At 41.2% G+C, this 18,117-nt stretch overlaps 1 protein-coding gene across 6 annotated transcripts in view; it reads right to left on the bottom strand.

Annotated features, from left to right (window-relative positions):
• Positions 1-3,616: 3,616 nt before the first annotated feature.
• RIPK3 (receptor interacting serine/threonine kinase 3) overlaps positions 3,617-18,117 on the bottom strand; it is a 117,451-nt gene continuing 102,950 nt past the window's right edge. For 5 of the 6 annotated variants that reach the window (XM_069761012.1, XM_069761001.1, XM_069760983.1 and 2 more), the window contains 2 exons: positions 15,397-15,430; positions 3,617-9,706 (listed from right to left, as the gene is read on the bottom strand). In XM_069761012.1, coding sequence (XP_069617113.1) covers positions 9,327-9,706; positions 15,397-15,430 — 414 coding nt within the window. In that variant the 3' untranslated portion in view covers positions 3,617-9,326. The remainder of the gene's footprint in view (positions 9,707-15,396; positions 15,431-18,117) is intronic. The other variant, XM_069761030.1, reaches the window with a different exon arrangement.

Below are 18,117 nucleotides of genomic sequence, written 5' to 3' on the forward strand. Positions count from 1 at the left end.
CTGATGGTGCATCTTTGATTTCTTTCCCCATTCGGACTTCCTGGGGACTTGTATGCTTTGCCTGGCTGTAATTGTAATTTTTGGTGCACTTTAGCACCTACATCCCAGGATTAGCTTCAGCATTACTAAATGCACCATATCCCTATTGTTGATACTTATACTCTGGTGTTCTTTCCCCTTTATGTACATCTTTTATAATTGGGAGTCTGTGGTTTCCGATCCGCTTGCACAGTTACATCTTTTTGCGGTGTCTCGCACCATTTCTACACCCTGTGTCATCCATGTCTGATTTCTGTCATGATTTTTATGTACAACATTTTGTATGTTTAATAAAGACTATTTATATATTTGAGCTATCCAGTTTTGGTCGTTTTCTGTGGTTTCCACACCTTTTTTGTATATGTTGTCTTACGGCTTGGTTTGGACATAATCCCTTATAAGAGCAACAGATTTATATATATTCCATTACAGTGATGTTGCTATTAAATACCCTCATTCTTGTATTGTATGACACTAGAAACAGAACAATTTTTTGTTTTTTGTAGGTCCTTACCGCACTCCGTACTCACTTCTGGGTTCTGCTAGCGGTTACGTGATCCATCACGTCACAACGGTCCTGCGCACCGTCCAAACTCACCGCTTACACCACATGTGGCGTCGGCCCTGCAGGATCCCGCTTCTACCCAAAGGTTAGTTAGTGGTGGCTGCCACCGGCCGGGGCAGCCACTCGCTTGGATTTGCACCCTTTTGCTTGAATAAAGGCAGCACCATTACAGTCTTCAAATCCTCAAGAGGCTCATCATTGGAGGTAGGAAGACTTGCATGTATTCTGAGGAACTCCTTTTGCTGTTTGTGCTTTTAGTTGTGTTTATCAGGGGTCCGTACCCACGACAGTTCATGTTTTAGGTTCAATCATATTGGGACATTGTATATATCCTGATGTTGGTGTTTATTGTACAGGACATTCTTATCAGCTATTATCCAGCGAGTACCCGTATATACTTAGGTATATACTATTTTATATTTATTCACTGGACAAATTCTTTGTGGAAGTTTGTTGGTATCGCTGTAAGGACTTATAGCCTCAGTGACACTTTGCGCCACCATATACAGGACTATATACAGAACAATTTTTGGTCGCCTCTGGATCAGGCCCCTATAACACACTAGATGCTACAAACTATTTGAATGTAAGATGTCTCCTATTGTATGACATTAGGAACAGAACAGTATTTGGTGGCCTCTGGATTAGGCCTCTATAGCACACATGATGCTACACACTATTTGAAAGTCAGGCCCCCTACTGTATGACCCTAGGAACAGAACAATTTTTTGGTGACCTCTGGATCAGACCTCTATAGCACACTAGATGCTACAAAGTATTGGAAAGTCAGGTTCCCTACTGTATGATGTTTAGCAACAGAAAAAATGTTTTGGTTATGTGCGCGAGATCTGCAGACAGCTTAATTTCAACCCAACAAAATAACAAAGAATGGGCTGTCTAACGTTTTGCAACTGAAAAATTATAAATTTTTTTAAATGTGTCTTAGGTCTGCAGACAGTTTCATGTCACCTCAGCACTAAATGACAAGGTTGGACACAGGAGGCTGTGAAAAAATATACTTTAGAATGCTATACTCATGCATGGAGCCCTGGTGGCTTTGTCTGTGCCCCCCCCAAAAAAAAAAACAAAAAAAACAAACAACAAATGCTGGAAGGTAAATTTAACAGCCACACTGGACACTAGCTAGCTGCACTATCTGACTGATAAACAACCGCTTAGCTAACTAGGTAAAATCTTCCTGCTAATAGTGCCAACGTCAGGAGCAGCCTCTCGGCGCTGTTGCAGTGTCAAAATGGCGCTAAAACAAGATGTCCACTCTTTATATGGAGAGGGACATGTGATTTCAGCAGCCAATGACACAGGCCATGGTGTCAGGACATTGTGGACGTTTCCTGCATCCTGATTGGCTAGCCACAATGTGCACATATAAAGTTATGGGAAAAACAAATTACTGTTTTCAAAAATGCCACACCTCTGAGCTCTGTAAACCCCCTCCTCTCATCAAACACGTGCCAAATGCTCATGATGAGCCACCATTATCGTTGCTAAAGTGCTGAAAATACTTTTGTGGCAAAGCAAAAAATTTTCCGAACTTTTACCGAATGTTACCGATTTTTTTCAAAATTCTGCTCGTGTTTCCGATCACGAACCCAAATGTGCCATATTCATGCCGAATTTATGTTTGTCGATCGTTTTCCAAACAAATTCGTTCATCACTAGTTCTTACAGACCATGACCAACACCCATTTAATGTCTTCCATCAGGGGGATTGTTCATAATTTATACATTTTCTTATTACCATGTTCTTTCTTTCTATGTGTGGCACTTTATTATAGGTCATCTTTATGTATCTTTCTTTACGTACATATTCATTGGCATAGCTCATATGTAGACATTCTTCTAGGCAAATACATTCTATGTGATGCCCTATATAACATGCTGCTCGCCTGATGGACGGATGTAGAGGAGCACAATTAGGGACCCTTTGTTGTGGAGGCTCCACCGCTCTTCAGATAGAGGGAGTGCATATTACACAATAGCATCTTTCCTTATCATTCGGGCCTCATTCGTTGTGCATACCTCCTCTGGACTTAGGAATGATTACTTACCAAAACCCTGCTGGGGCGCATATTGCGTTCTGGCAGACATCATTTCCGGTCACCTGTTTTGCTGGAGCGCATACTTCCGATCGCGGAAGTTGTCACTAGACATGTGTCTCCTGGAGCTCATTTGTCCTCCAGCGTGCTGAATAAAGAAGGACCCGTGCCTATGGAACGCATGCAGCATTACACTGATAGAGGATGCCCGTGGCTCACCATAACCATTTTCCCTGATGAACCCCGTTTGGATTGGCAATAGGGGGGGAAACGTGTCGGGATGGGGTACCAGCCCCTGTGAGATATGTGTCAACCTTTATTATGGGCATGGTTTTTTGATTACACCTGTGCTTTATAAGAATCCATTGTGCTACTGGGGATATGCAAGTATACAGTACACATTAAATATGTTGTTTGCTTCATAACCATTTTTTGTCTTCTGCCTTTTTGTTGTTAAAAACCTTTCTCCCATTTGAGAAATAGTTTCTTATATGATACAATCTTTTTGTCCTTGATTCGGGACATCACTTTGGCTATCTCCTCTTTGCACCATTTTGAGATACTAGCCTATATAAAGACATACGAAATATATGCTTATTCGGGTATCATATTTTTTCTGTAATATTGAGGCACAGTCTTGCACGGCTCAGTACAGACTAGGCAAAAAAGGAGCAGACATTTTAATATGCACTTAAAGCACTTTATGTAGGTGTTTGGTGGCATTGTTAATGAGTCCTGTTGAGGGTCAGGGAGTGTCAGTTGACGTGGTGTAACAATGGCGATCGGGGTGGTAGTCATGGGCGAGTCCATCAAAGCAACAGTCAATAAGCACCCCGGCACCTTGCACATAAAAAGGCAGGTGAAGTCCCAGTCCTGCATCGCAGTCATTTACCTTCATCACAGGCTCACTTCCGTCGCTGGGGATAAGTAATCAGGAAAACATTACAGGCCACAGTTCTGTTCCAATGGGAAAACTTTACTGTAAAAGCAATGCTTCCTGCTCTGTCCCTGCGACTTCTGGACGCCGGTCAGCATTAGTGGCTCCTATCCAAACTTGAGAGCCACAACAGTCTTTCTGAAGACGGTCCCACGGTACCTGGGTCTGTCCACACTGCCTGGCAGACTGTGGCTGCAGTCTGTGGCAGCTTTATCCCCTCGACCAGGGCACCTTCTGCTGCTTGCTGTGGAGATTGTCCTGCCCTGGGCAAGCCTGCCCCGGCACTGCTGCAAGAACAGGAAATCCTTCCCCTGTAAGCCTGGTGGACCGGCCCCCTTTTTAACTCCTTCTGTCCCTGAACTATCTTTATACACATGTAGTCACATAACATTCAAAGTACATTACACATAAAACATTATACATGAAACATTACACATAAAACTTGAGGGAACCATTGGGGTGCCGAATGGGCTCAGTGTGTTGGAGAGAGGAGGCAACTGAGGTTCCCCACCACCTCCTTACAGTGGAATGGGGGGTGCCACTTTGCTTCCCAGGGTGCCACCCTTCGCTGTAAGGAAGGGATATATATAGGGTGACACACAATCTATTTTTCCTAGACTCGTCCTATGTGTTATTTATTTATTAATACCAAATCAATGCGCTATTTTTATGTTTTGTATAACAGTGGATAGTCTCTGGGATTGCCATTACCAGACCCTCTAATACTTTTTTAAGAAAAAGAGAATTTTTGATTTATTTATATTTATGGAAATACCAAATATAAGTTATTTTTTAAAGTTTTTTTGCTTCATATTTGGTTTTCCTTTCACTAAGACTAGGGTACACTGATTTGTTTTTTTTTTAAATCAAATATTTTTTTTCATTATTAAATTATTTTTATAACAATACAATTTAAAACAGCAACACAACCAAAGACGGGACCCAATCCCTCTTCTATCCCTCCCACATGAAACCCTTTTAAACATAACATCATAAGATAAATCTTTCACAGTTCTGTCCACAACAGATTATAAGTAGTGATGAGCGAGTGTACTCGTTGCTCGGAGATTACGTATACATAACCTCAGCAGCATGATTTACAGCTATTAGCCAGCTTGATTACATGTGGGGATTCCTTAGTAACCAGGCAACCCCCACATGTACTCAGCCTGGCTAATAGCTGTAAATCATTCCGCTGCCTGGATGAAAACTAAATCTCCAAACACTAACAAATACTCAGAGGTCACCCGAGCATGCTCGGGAAAACCCAAGCAACGAGTACACTCGCTCATCACTAATTATAAGTCTTGCACTATGAATAACTACTATCATAACAATAGTAGTGGGGAATCCAGAATTTGGTTTGGCAAATTTGTATACACGAATAAAGCTCTCCAATATAGAATATAGCATCTATCAAGTATTTAAATTGAATCTATACATAAATCAAAACAGACCTAGTTTAAATCTTTGCAGTTCTCTAGATGCTAGGCCGGAGCCGTCAATCCATGGAGCCCATATTTTTTTCAAATTTGGAGATGGCCTTCCTATTCAAATATATATTTTGCTCCAGATTTAATAGCCAAATAATTTTATTTATAAATTCTGTTACTGTGGGCACCTGCTCTGGTAACCAATGCTGGGCTATCAATTTCCTGACCATAAATTATATTATCACGTGTCAAACAATTTACCAGTTGGTGCAGTAGATTCTAAGAAAACCAACAGACTCAGCATTCATGATCTGCATGTTTTTGAGTCTGTGTATTACAATAATTAATTGAAATGCGGTGTGTTCAAAATAATAGCAGTGTGGAGTTCAATTAGTGAGGTCAATCATTCTTTGAGGAAACAGGTGTGAATCAGGTGGCTCATATTTAACGGTGAGGCCACGACATGTTGTACATGCATTTCTACTTGAAATTTATTTTGATTAAAAAGTTGATTGGACAGGATAAAACGTATCAAGAAGTGCAGACAATGATAGGCTGTTCAGCTAAAAATGATCTCCAATGCTTTAAAATGCAAAGATAAATCAGAGAGACTGTAGCGCTCTCATTTCTGCCTGCAGTCCCTCTCTCCCTGCAGAGACATCAGCGTACTCACTGCCAAAGCTCCCGTCCTGCACCTTCCGGGTCTGATGCTGCCTGGGGTGCATGCACTCCTAGCATGTTTCCAGGCACTGTCCTTAGGGTGCGAGCGCGCACACTTCCTCTTTCTTAAAGAGGCTGCGCTAAAGTGTCCCCAGCCAATAGCTGGAGGTCACTTACTATTTAACCCCTTAGTGACAGAGCCAATTTTGTACTTAATGACCACGCCAATTTTTTCAATTCTGACCACTGTCACTTTATCAGGTTATAGCTCTGGAACTCTTCAACGGATCTCAACGATTCTGAGATTGTTTTGACATATTGTACTTCATGATAGTGGTAAAAGTTATTCGATATGACTGGCGCTTATTTATGAAACAAATGGGAATTTGGCAAAAATTTTGAAAATTTTTGCAATTTTCAAACTTTTAATTTTTGTGCCCTTAAATCAGAGAGTCATATCGCACAAAATAGTTAATAAGCAACATTTCCCACATGTCTACTTTACATCAGCACAATTTTCGAAACATAATTTTTTTTTGTTAGGATGTTATAAGGGTTAAAAACTGACCATCGATTTCTAATTTTTCCAACAAAATTTACAAAACAATTTTTTCTAGGGACCACCTCACATTTGAAGTGAGTTTGGAGGGTCAATATGACAGAAAATACCCACAAGTGACATCATTCTAAAAACTGCACCCCTCAAGGTACTGAAAACTGCATTCAAGACGTTTATTAACCCTTCAGGTGCTTCACGAGAACTAAAGCAACGTGGAAGGAAAAAATTATCATTTTTCTTTTTTCACAAAAAATTACTTTAGACCCAAACTTTTTTATTTTCACAAGGGTAACAAGAAAAAACAGACCAGAAAATTTGTTGTGCATTTTCTCCTGAGTACACTGATACCCCGTATGTGGGGTAAAGCCACTGTTTGGGCACGTGGCAGGGCTCAGAAGGGAGAGAGCACCATTTGACTTTTTGAACCCAAAATGGTCTGGAATCAATCGCAGGCACCATTCCACATTTGGAGGCCCCCTGTTGTACCTAAACAGTGGAAAACCCCCAATTCTAACTCCAGCACTAACACACCCCTAACCTTAATCCCAACCCTAACCATAACCCTAAACACAACCCTAACCCCAACACCACCATAACCCCAACACAAACCTAACCCCCACTCTAGCTCATTCCTAACACTAGCTCTAACCCTAGCCCCAACCCTAACCCTACCCTAGCTCTAACCCCAACCCTAACCCTAGCTGAGACCTCAGAGATTTTCCGATGCTGGGGGCTCTATACCCTTATTTCTCAGTGCCTTTAAAAAGCGGCGCTGAGGAATAAGTACCCTCAACTGCCGCCGTTAAAAAGCGTATCGTTAAGGGGTTAAAGCACCTCCTCCAACATGGAGGTGCCTGTGCAATGTTGTGAGTTTGTTCCTAACACTCTTGTCAGTTCTCAGGTCCCAGTGTTTGCATTTAGTCTGCTGCACCCGCCAGTGCTCACCTTAATGGCAGCCGAACCGGTTGCACCCGCCAGTTTTCACCTCAAAGGTAGCTGAACCAGTTGCACCGGCCAATGCTCACCTCAACGACAGCCACGTTTGCTGCACCCGCCTGAGTTCGTCTCTCTGTCAGCCTGTCCTGTCTTCACCTGCGGTTCCTATCATTTTCTCTGCCAGTCTGCATCTGTTGGACATTCCCCCGGGTCATCCCAGCTACCTGTTTCTAGGGGTCAGCTGCCAACCACCCAAGGTCAGTTCTGGGGTAGCACCTGGACCACCTTCCTTGTCTCTCCTCGCTCGGTGTCATTAGCTGCTGAGTATCCAAGGTCAGATTGGGTGAGGCTCCTAGTCACGCCACTTCAGGTCTTCCTTGGGCTCAGGCACAGTGGTTCCACCACCCAGCGCGTTACAGAAACGTGGAAGAAACTAGAAGACTACCATTCGAATGGATGGAAGAATAGCCAGAATGGCAAAGGTTCAACCAATGACCAGCTCCAGGATGATCAAAGACAGTCTCAAGTTACCTGTGAGTACTGTGACAGTTAGAAGACATCTGTGTGAATCTAATCTCTTAGCAAGAATTCTCCGCAAAGTCCCATTGTTAAAAAAAGACGTACTGAAGTGGATACAATTTAACAAATAACGCATCAACTGGCCTTAAGAGAAATGGAGAAACATTTTGTAGACTGTTGAAAGTAAAATTGTTCTTTTTGGCTCTAAGGGTCTTAGACAGTTCATCAGAACAACTCTGCATTTAAGCCACAGTACGCTCTGAAGACAGTGAAGCATGGTGGTGCAAACATCATGATATCAGCATGTTTCTCTTACTATCGCGTCGGACCTATTTACCGCATACCAGTGATCATGGACTAGTTTGCATATATTAAAATACTTGAAGAGGTCATGTTGCCTTACACTGAATGCCTTGAAATGGGTGTTTCAACAAGACAACAATAATCCGATAGGACACTTCTGGGGTGACATTAAAAATTCAGTTTCTGAGGTAAAGCCAACAAATGTCAAAAATTGTGGGATGTAGTCCAAGCATCCTGAGCTGGAATCATAGTTGACAGGTACCAGAAGTTGGTCGACTCTATGCAACATAGGTATGAAGCAGTTCTAAAAAACTGTGGGTATGCAACTAAATATTAGGTGATTCACAGGAATGCTAAATCGTCATAAAAAATAGTACATATGGTGAGTTTGTAAAGACAAATGCAGACACTGCTATTTTTTAGTACAGCCCAATGTTCATGTTTTGCTATTTTCTGTAAAGTAGTTAAAAATTATATACATTTCTTGTCAAGTTTTGAATTAGAAAACAGTGTGCAATGTTCCCAATGCATGGAAATAAAAACTAGTATAAAGATTTTGTGATTAAAGGGACTCTGTCAGCTCAAATTGGCGGGATATTAAAATGACTTCTTACCGATCAGATGGGTGGCATATCTTCTTTATTTCTCCACCCCGTCCGCCCCTGTTTTCCGCATTATTTTCGGGAATAAGAGTCTTCGGTGGCGCACGCTCTGTATGCTTTGCCCTACTGCGGGCAAAGCCTAAAAGCATTACTGCTCAAGCGCCCGTGAACTATGTCCCGAAACACAGCAAAATACTTCCGGGACATAGTGCGCGGGCGCATGCGCAGTAATGCTTTTCATCTTTGCCCACAGTAGGGCAAAGCATTCTGCGCGTGCGCCACCGAAGACTGCATGGCGCATGCGCCATCTATGGCGCACACATACTCTTACTCCCGAAAATAATGCGGAAAACAGGTACGGACGGGGTGGAGAAAAGAAGAGGATATGCCACCCATTTGACCGGCAAAAAAATCATTTTAATATCCCGCAAATTTGAGCTGACAGAGTCCCTTTAATTCATGTTTTTGAACACACTGCTATTATTTTTATCACTACTGTAGATAATAAAATAAAGAATTACGCATTTCTTTTCTTTTGTATCCACTCTTGTGTTTAGATAATTTAAAAACTATTAGAAACTACACCATTCCTGCTCATGATTGCAGACTATGAGTACATTCAGATGTAGTGGCTGTGCTGCACATTGAGAGATACCAAAACAAAAACAAAAACTTAAAAAACACAGACCCCCTAGAGTAATTAAAAAAACAACAAATCATGGTCCTGGATGTGGTCTCGTTGTGGGTTCTTCTGCGGGGCACCCACTGCCTTCAGTTACTTGTACGTTGCATGCACTAGTGGAATGTCCTACTGAGGTAGTTTGTCCTGGAGGGATGTGTGATTTCGGATTATTCTTAACAGTCTCCTCTTGGCTAGGCTGATGAAAAGAATCTTTTCTTTCTGGCATGTTGTGATATCCTGGAGTGGTCTGATTTGGTTGTGTTCTGATTGGCACAGAATACCGACTTCCCTCGCGATAGAGTGGTTGTCTGGGGATGTTTCGGTATGAACCAGGATGTGAAATGTCTGTCACATTCATGATGCTGTTATCTCCAATTTGAAAATTTGAAGATCCGGATATAGTTATGGTAGTTGCTGAAATGAGATGAATTTATATTATTTTTTTTTCAAAATAATACTACATAGGATGTGTATGATGGCAGGAAATTTCTTTATTCAATCAGGCTAGCACATTCACACAGTGATTAAAATGCACTCCCCACTCCATTACATTTGACACCCAGAGTAGAATGGCTTTACCTCTTTGCACGATCCTTGGGTCAGTTTCCCTTTCCCATTTATTGCTAACGATAAAATTTCTTTAAATTGGATCTGTCGCCAGATTCCATAATGTGAACTGCTTACATTATTAAAAAGATCTTAGTCCTGATGACACTGGTATGTTTAAAATGAAAACCTACAATGGATATAAAAAGTCTACAGACCATTGTTAAAATGCCAGTTTTTTGTAATGTAAAAAATAATCTTAGTAAGAAGAGTCATTTCAGAACTTCTTCCATCTATAATGTCACCTATAATCTCTACACTTTAATAGAAAATAAAGTATAAAGAACTAAAATAATGTGGTTGCATAAATATGCACAACTTTAACCCCTGTACCAACTTTTTTATTTTTCTGTCAATATGGCCATGTTAGGGAAAGATGAGGGTGGCACTCACCGTCCTGTAAAATCCATACTTTATTTAGACAATTCAAACATCTCCAGCAGGGGAGAAATGTGTGGGATACATGGACAATGGCCGTTTCACACAATTGCACGGGTTTGAGGACCCGTAGAAGCGCAATTGCACAAAACGGCCATTGTCCATGTATCCCACACATTTCTCCCCTGCTGAGGATGTTTTGTCTGAATAAAGTATGGATTTTACAGGACTGTGAGTGCCACCCTCATCTTCCTCTATGGTGTGGACTTTTGGCGATTTGTTTTTTCTTGGTTGAGCACCCGTAAGTCCAGGGTTATGTGCCTATAGTGTTTAAAAACCCCGGAGCCGGGTAGACTAACTTGTGTGGTGCAGCAGTGCGGATCGCTTGTTTCTATACATGGACATGGCCATGTTAGGGCTTGTTTTCAGCAGAACAAGCTGTACTTTTGAAAACGACACCATTGATTTTACCACAAAGTATCCTGTAAAAAAAATTCCAAGTACAAAAAAGTGCAATTCCACAGTTTTATTTTTTTTACCATGTTCACTAAGAGCTAAAACAGACCTGCAATTATGATTCTCCAAGTCATTACGAGTTTGCAGATACCAAACTTGTATAGGCTCTTTTTTTAAAATGGTGAAAAAAATCCCAAATTTGTAAAAAACAACAAACAAACAAACAAAAAAAGTGCAATTTTCCAAGACACGTACATCTCCATTTTTCGGGATCAAGGGTTGCGGCAATCCAAAAAATTATTAATTATTAGTTCTGGCATTTTGATTCATTTTCTCGTTACGCCGTTTACTGATTGGATTAATTATTTTTATATTTTGGTAGATCGGGCATTTCTAAACTCGGAGATACCAGATATGTGTATTTTTTTATAGTTTTATTTTGAAAGGGGCAAAAGGAGGTGATTTGAACTTTTATATTTTTAAAAACATCTTTATTTTACTCGCTTCAATAGTCTCCATAGGAGACTTGAAGTTGCGATCTTCTGATCGCTTGTGCTACACATAGCAGGGCTTAAGCCCTGCTATGCGTAGCAGTAATGCTCATCTGCTATGAACGCCGACCACTGACATTAAAAATGGAAAACGTTCTGAAATAATTCTTTTTGGTATGATTTTTTTTTTTATTACATGACTTAACCTTGGCATTTTAACAGTGGTGTTTAGACTTTTTATAGTCACTGTATGTCACAGCTTATAATACTGTATAATCCACAAATTAAAATTAGCATTTTATGAGTCCACATAAAATTCTTATTTTACTATTATACAGGAAATAGTCTCTTCAGGGAAGAAGAGGCCTAGATCTCTAGTGTCACCTACAGGAAGTCGCAATCCTAGAAGTGAAGGAGGAGAAGCCATATCCATTGGATCACTATTACATAGGGTAACGTTCACAGAGGATTTTACAGACATTATGACATGGATATATAAGGCACACCAGCCTCATCAGGTCTAGAAGATTTATTTAAAAAATGTGATTCTTGTCGCTTTGTGAACACAAGTATGCATATAGCGCACATGTAGTCATATGACCGCTGACTAGCATGGAGATTACTGGGTAATAACAGCATATGCACTGCTCTCTATCACAATTCAGCAGTCTACAGCAGATAGCATCACTGCAGACTTTTCTATGAAGCTTGGACAACCCCTTTAACTTTGAATAGGTGGGATTCTAAAATGTTTGATGTACCACCAATAAAAAAGTAACGGCATATCTCAGGGATATGCTTTCACATTATAAGATGAGAATAACCCTTTAAGTATAATACTCATATTTATTTATAAGCATAATTTTAATTTTACACAATGGGGCAGATTTATTAATGCTGTCTAATATTCATACGAGGTAAACATATACCAGGCAGTTAGACGATGCACCACATTTATCACATGGCTGCCCACCGTGTGATAGATTTGGGGCATGTTACTAGAGCACCAGCAGCCTTTCCTTCATGCATTTATCAACACGACAAATCCACTCGCCTTTTTCTAGACTCTTTAAAAAAAAGTCTAGTAAAACACAAAGGCCCCAATTAATCATTCGTGTTTTTCTTAAAGTCACTATCCATTTTTCTCTTGTATTAGCATCCCCTTTTAGCGTCAAATTATTAAAAATGGCGCATGTGATTCTTGAATTTAGCGCAAAGTCATAAGTGGTCTTTTTTTCTGTCTTAAAGTGGTTTGTAAGTGTGCCAAACTTTGCAACTTTTTAGAAAGTCGCAATTGCTGAAAATATCTGGAATCGCTAACTTCCAAACAGGCGAGCAGTAGCAAATATAAAACAAATAGAATAATAAATTTGATGCAAACAGGCAAAAAAAAGCCACAAAAAACACAAAACTGGACAAAAAACAAATGCAAAGGTAATGATGAATTGGCGCCAACATTTTTTTTTAAAGTGTTTCATAAACATAAGCTTTGTGCATTATAAACCCTATGCCATGATATTAAAGGGAACTTGTCATGTCCTTCTTAGCATGTCAACTGTCCCCAGTGCGTTGTTAGTGATCCAATGTGCATCACTGACACATATTTTTTAATTAAAAAACAGTGCTGTAATCATGTGCAAAAGGCACTTTATATAGATATACCTGCTCATTTAGTCATAGGGGTGTGCTTCATTTCCTTCTGTCACGGTTGTGGCCCCCTACGCAATTTGAATGATGTTGCTGGGGTTGCGCCTCAAATCCTCTTTGAAAAATCCCAAGATTGCACAGTGTCGATTGAGGAGCCACGCATGTGCCATGAGGAGCCATTATTCATACTGCGGCGGCGGCGACATCTGTGACTGAACAAAATGAAGCACCCCCCTATGAGCAGGTATGATCTAACTATATACCGTAAATTGCTTTTTGCACATGAATAGACCGCCGTTGTTAATGAAAAAACTGTGTTAGTGATGCACATTGTTTCCCTAACAAAGCACTGGGATCAGTTTACATACTAAAAAGGACATGACAGGTTCCCTGTAACCCTAATGCACGTTGTATCACACATTGTTGGTAGTAAGGTCTGGAATTACACATTGCTTATAATGTTTTAGTTCACAGAACGGATATTCATTCAAATAAAATGATTCATTTCCAAATCGGTCATCTTTACCTAAAACACATCTCTTCTCCCTGTGTCTACCCGACACCGCTAAAACAATAATTCAGGCCCCAATCGTTTCTCGTCTAGACTATTGTAACCTAATGCCACTTCCATCTACGGGTTATACTAACACCTGTGCTCTTTGTTACTGTTATCTGTAGAAATAGATTAATCATCTACAACGCTGCACCATCCAATTCTAAGCTCCTATGTATGCATCTAATGACACTATGATGGGTAGCTCGCTACAATAAAAGGGATTGTCCAGGTTTGGCATGAAAGTTTTCAGCCATTCTATGTGACTGCAGACTTGTGAATCCTCACAGTGCACCTGGCGCGAGCAGTCAGGATTCTCCGGGGCTGAGACCGATGGTCATTTGACCGCATGTATGCATATGTCCAGCCACAGTTTGACTAGATGTGCGCAGCCTCACTCAATCCACTTGTATTGAGCGAGTCACCTGAGAATCTTGATAACATGTACTTGGTGTGCTGTGATGATTCACAGGTCTGCAGTCACGTAGAATGGCTACATGTTCTCATATTACATCTACACACTCCTGACTGCATGACTTCCCGTGCAGCACCCATTGTGTGGATCTCACTACAGTGGACTATTGAATTTCTACCTCACATTGGAGTGGTTTAAAACCCAAGGCACTGATTTATCAAGACCGGTGATTTTCATGAGGGGGCGTGTTGCAGTCAGTCTCCTGATTCATCAAGAATAGCGCACCTCTTAATGAATTAGGAGCGTCAGACAAATGGGGTGTGCCTCCAAGCATTACACCAAAAGTCTTACTCCACTTCCTGAAGAACATCACAACTTGTCATGAAATAGACCCCGTTAATAATGCTCCTGTCATGCCCATATCCCGCCCCAGTTCCTCCAATTTTGGCCAAGCTGGGATGAGAGAAACGGACGTCAAAACAGCAAAAGTTGTAAAATTTTGGAGCAACACAGCCACATCAGAATTCTGGCAAAATTGCTTTGATGAATCGGGGCCTAAATGTTTTCTAAACGTAACCTGTCATCAGTTTTTATATGCCATCTATGTACAGGCACTGTATTGTTAAGTGTTTTGGTTGAATTGTTATGCAAATGAACCACAAGGGCAGTTGAAGAGTGCTCTCATTGACCATGCCCGCCTGTCTCCGAGTGTCATTTATTGACAGGTCACTTTTCTCTTAGTGGTTTGCTTCTCTCGCTCTGAGATGTAGTACAAGTGCTGTCATTCCTCGGGGGGTGCATGCGCAGTAAGGTCCTGATGAAGAAGACTGTCAGTGTCTGGCATGAGATGTGTTAACCACATACTGGTTTATATTGTATTCATCTCATGATATATTTTATTCTGGATTAATTATATATATATATATATGTATATTTTAATAAAAATGTTATTAATTGTGTTATGTCCTTTTTAAATAATAAAAATTATTAATGAAAAAATTCTTTTGAATTTATTGTTGGTAAATATTCTCTTTGGGGTATATACAGTGTCTGGCATGATCTACATGCTTTGCCGATCTCATCAGCTACTGACTATCTTCTTCACTAGGACAACCGGTATGGATACAGGAAGCAAGAGTGAAGAAGACGGTCAGCGTCTGGAGTGATCTACAAACACCAGACATTCACTGTCCTCTTCATGAGGATCATACTGTGCTCGCACCGCCGTAGGGAATGACGGCACTTGCATTAGATCTTAGGAGGGAGTGGCAGGTCAATGAAAGGAGAATGTACATAGATGGCATTATTTTGGGGTAGAAAACCCTGATGACAGTTTCCCGCTAAGAAGGCCAATGTCATAAAACCTTAGTCCATGGGCCATACACAACCAGACTTCCTAGATGTTTGCACTCTTCCACTGATAACGTGTCACTCTACTGGTTTGATACCTCTGTATAATATACTGTCTCTATATACATAGAGATTATTTCTTGATTAGTCTAAGGTCTGCCTCTGGACATTGTTTTAGGTCTGAGTATTGTTAGTGAAATATACTTACGATTAGATCTTGAAGGTTGCTGAATATTTGAGAACTGAAAAGAGAAATAAAAAACATTTCTAAAACTATGCTTATAAATAAATATGAGTATTAAACTTAAAGGGTTATTCTCATCTTATAATGTGAAAGCATATCCCTGAGATATGCCATTACTTTTTGATTGGTGGTGGATCAAACATTTTAGAATCCCAGAATCCGTACAGCTGCAGCATCCAACCCGCAGCGGCCAGATGTTACAGCATAGTGGAGGGGATTTTATGAAATCCCATCTCCACTATGCATGCAGTGACGCCTCCGGCTTCCCTACGTAACCGGACATGCGGCTCATCTTCCCAGACCACAGAGTGTCAATTTATCCTGCGGAGATGCTCAGTCTCCGCTAGATAAATATCACCGTCCTATGTATAGGGTGCGGTGGTTTTGCATGGTTCAATGAACACATGCGGAATCACCGCGTGTACAAAAGCTGGCAGCGCTTTGCACCGGGCGGGTGTCCGCTGCGTCCAAAGCGCTGCCAATCCGGAACGTGGAAACACCTTATTTTTTATATTGGAGTTCAGTTTTTATAGAAAGCTGAACCATTGTATAAAGCCATGTGCCTACTGGTTTTTTCTTTTGCATTTGTTTCTGCAGGTCTGCAACACAACACGCAATAGCAATCTGCTCTTCTTATTGTGTTTTCTTATGCCTTTTTTATGCCTCTTTTTATTCTTAAAGTGTTTTTGCTGCAGATTTTACATAGCGTTTTTTTAAATGCATTTTTTTAGTACAGACTTTTGCACATAATAACACAATTGTGTTTTTACACGCCCTTTTACAGCTTAGAAATATAAGTCCACAGAAAAATAAAACAACAGTTCAAAAACACACAAAAAAGAAGCAACTAAAAAACACCAGTTTTTACGCTACGTGTGAACATGGCCTGAAGGCTCTTTCAGACGTCCGTGATCATCGGTCCGATCTCGGATCGCAATGTGGGGACTGACCGTGTGTCTCCTTAACTGAATGTGACAGCCTCGTACAGATATATGAAGCTGTCAGGAGACGCACGGCCAGTCTATGTGTTGTGATCTGTGATCGGACTGATGTTCATGGACGTCTGAAAGAGCCCTAAAAGTCATTTCACCAATCCTATCATTATATTGTGAGGAAAGAAGCAAACAAGAATAGTTGTGAACCATGGTGAACCCAATAGTTGTGAGGCCATGGTTTAGACTTCTGAATGTGCTTCCCGTGCGACAACCATCTTGGAAACAGGAGGAATGTAAGGCCAAACTGAGTGGAGGAGGCAATGGAAGACAAATGGGCATGAGAAATTCAGAGTCACTTTTCACTCTTAGGGTGGGGGACCTTTCAGTAGAGTGTTTATTGTAAACTGAGCACCTCCTCCAAATCCCACTGCTCCTAGAATAGTTTTTTTCTTCTTCTGTGCCCCTCCGCTCCACAGTTATACCCCCAAAGGAAATGAAAATGCAGTGTGTCATATATTGGTAAGGGGTTGCGCGCTGATTTCTAATGTTTGATGAAACATCTCTGCCTCCATTCTGCTTAACTCAGTGCATGTCTGGTTCTCATCTGTTTTTGTAGATTAGACTCGGCCATTCTAGTCTAGGAGACATCCATTTTCCCTCTGTTTTTCATCCATTCACTCAGAGAACCTTCTTCTCATTTTATGAGAAAGCAAAGGAGAAAACCACAAAGGAACCATGGATGACACATGAGAAAAAAAAATACAGTCAGTTTTTGACCTATGAAAAAAGAAATGGTTTTGAGAATGCCGCTAAGGCCGGGGTCACACTTGCGAGTGCAACACGAGAAACTCGCCCATCAATGCCCGGCTCTGCCACTGGCACTCGGAACTAGAGCATGCGGCTGCATAGAAATACATGCAGCCGCTCGCCCCGGTGCCGAGTGCCGGTGGCAGTGCCGGGCATTGATGCACGAGTTTCTCGTGTTGCACTCGCAATTGTTAGGCACATTTTGGATGACACCTTTGGCCACACTGTTATTTCTCTGCATTGCAATGTTTTACAATATTGGGGCACATTTAGATGAATTGGCTGCAACACAGCAATCATGAAGGGTTGCAGCTGACTGGCAAAGTACCATCACACTCCAGTCACACACCGAAAGAAATTAAATGGCTTTTCCCACAATGAACATTACTGGAATATTAGATAGGTCATCAATGTCTTAAAGGGAACCTGCCACGTGAAAAACACTATTAACCTGCAGATATCTGGTTAATCAACAGATTAATAGCATTCTGAAGTACCCCCTGTAGCTCTGCTGCCAGGAGGAAATTAGCTTTATTCCCCACGGCAGTGTTCATAGTAGTCATAGAGGTGGCGCCAGCGCAGGCTTAGACACCACTCTGTGTGTAGAGAGAGGGATGGCTCTAACCATGCCCCTGCCACTGACTGACAGCCAGCTCTAATGCTGATCCTGCTCAGTCAGTGTCGGAGGCACGGTTATAGCCACTGCCCTCTATGCAGAGAGTGGTGTATAAGCCCACACCATTGCCACCCGGTGACAGAAGCCCAAACGCTGCCGGGGGTTAATTTCCTCTAGGCAGCAGAACTCTGTGGCGCCGGTCAGGTTCAGAACACTATTATTCTGGAGATTCACCCCATATCTGCAGGTTAATAGTGTTTTTTCCCGTGACAGGTTCACTTTAAAGGGAATCTTTCACCTGGTTTTTGCTATGTAATCCAAGACCAA

Source organism: Ranitomeya imitator, chromosome 1, assembly GCF_032444005.1.
Source record: "Ranitomeya imitator isolate aRanImi1 chromosome 1, aRanImi1.pri, whole genome shotgun sequence".
NCBI lineage: Eukaryota > Metazoa > Chordata > Amphibia > Anura > Dendrobatidae > Ranitomeya > Ranitomeya imitator.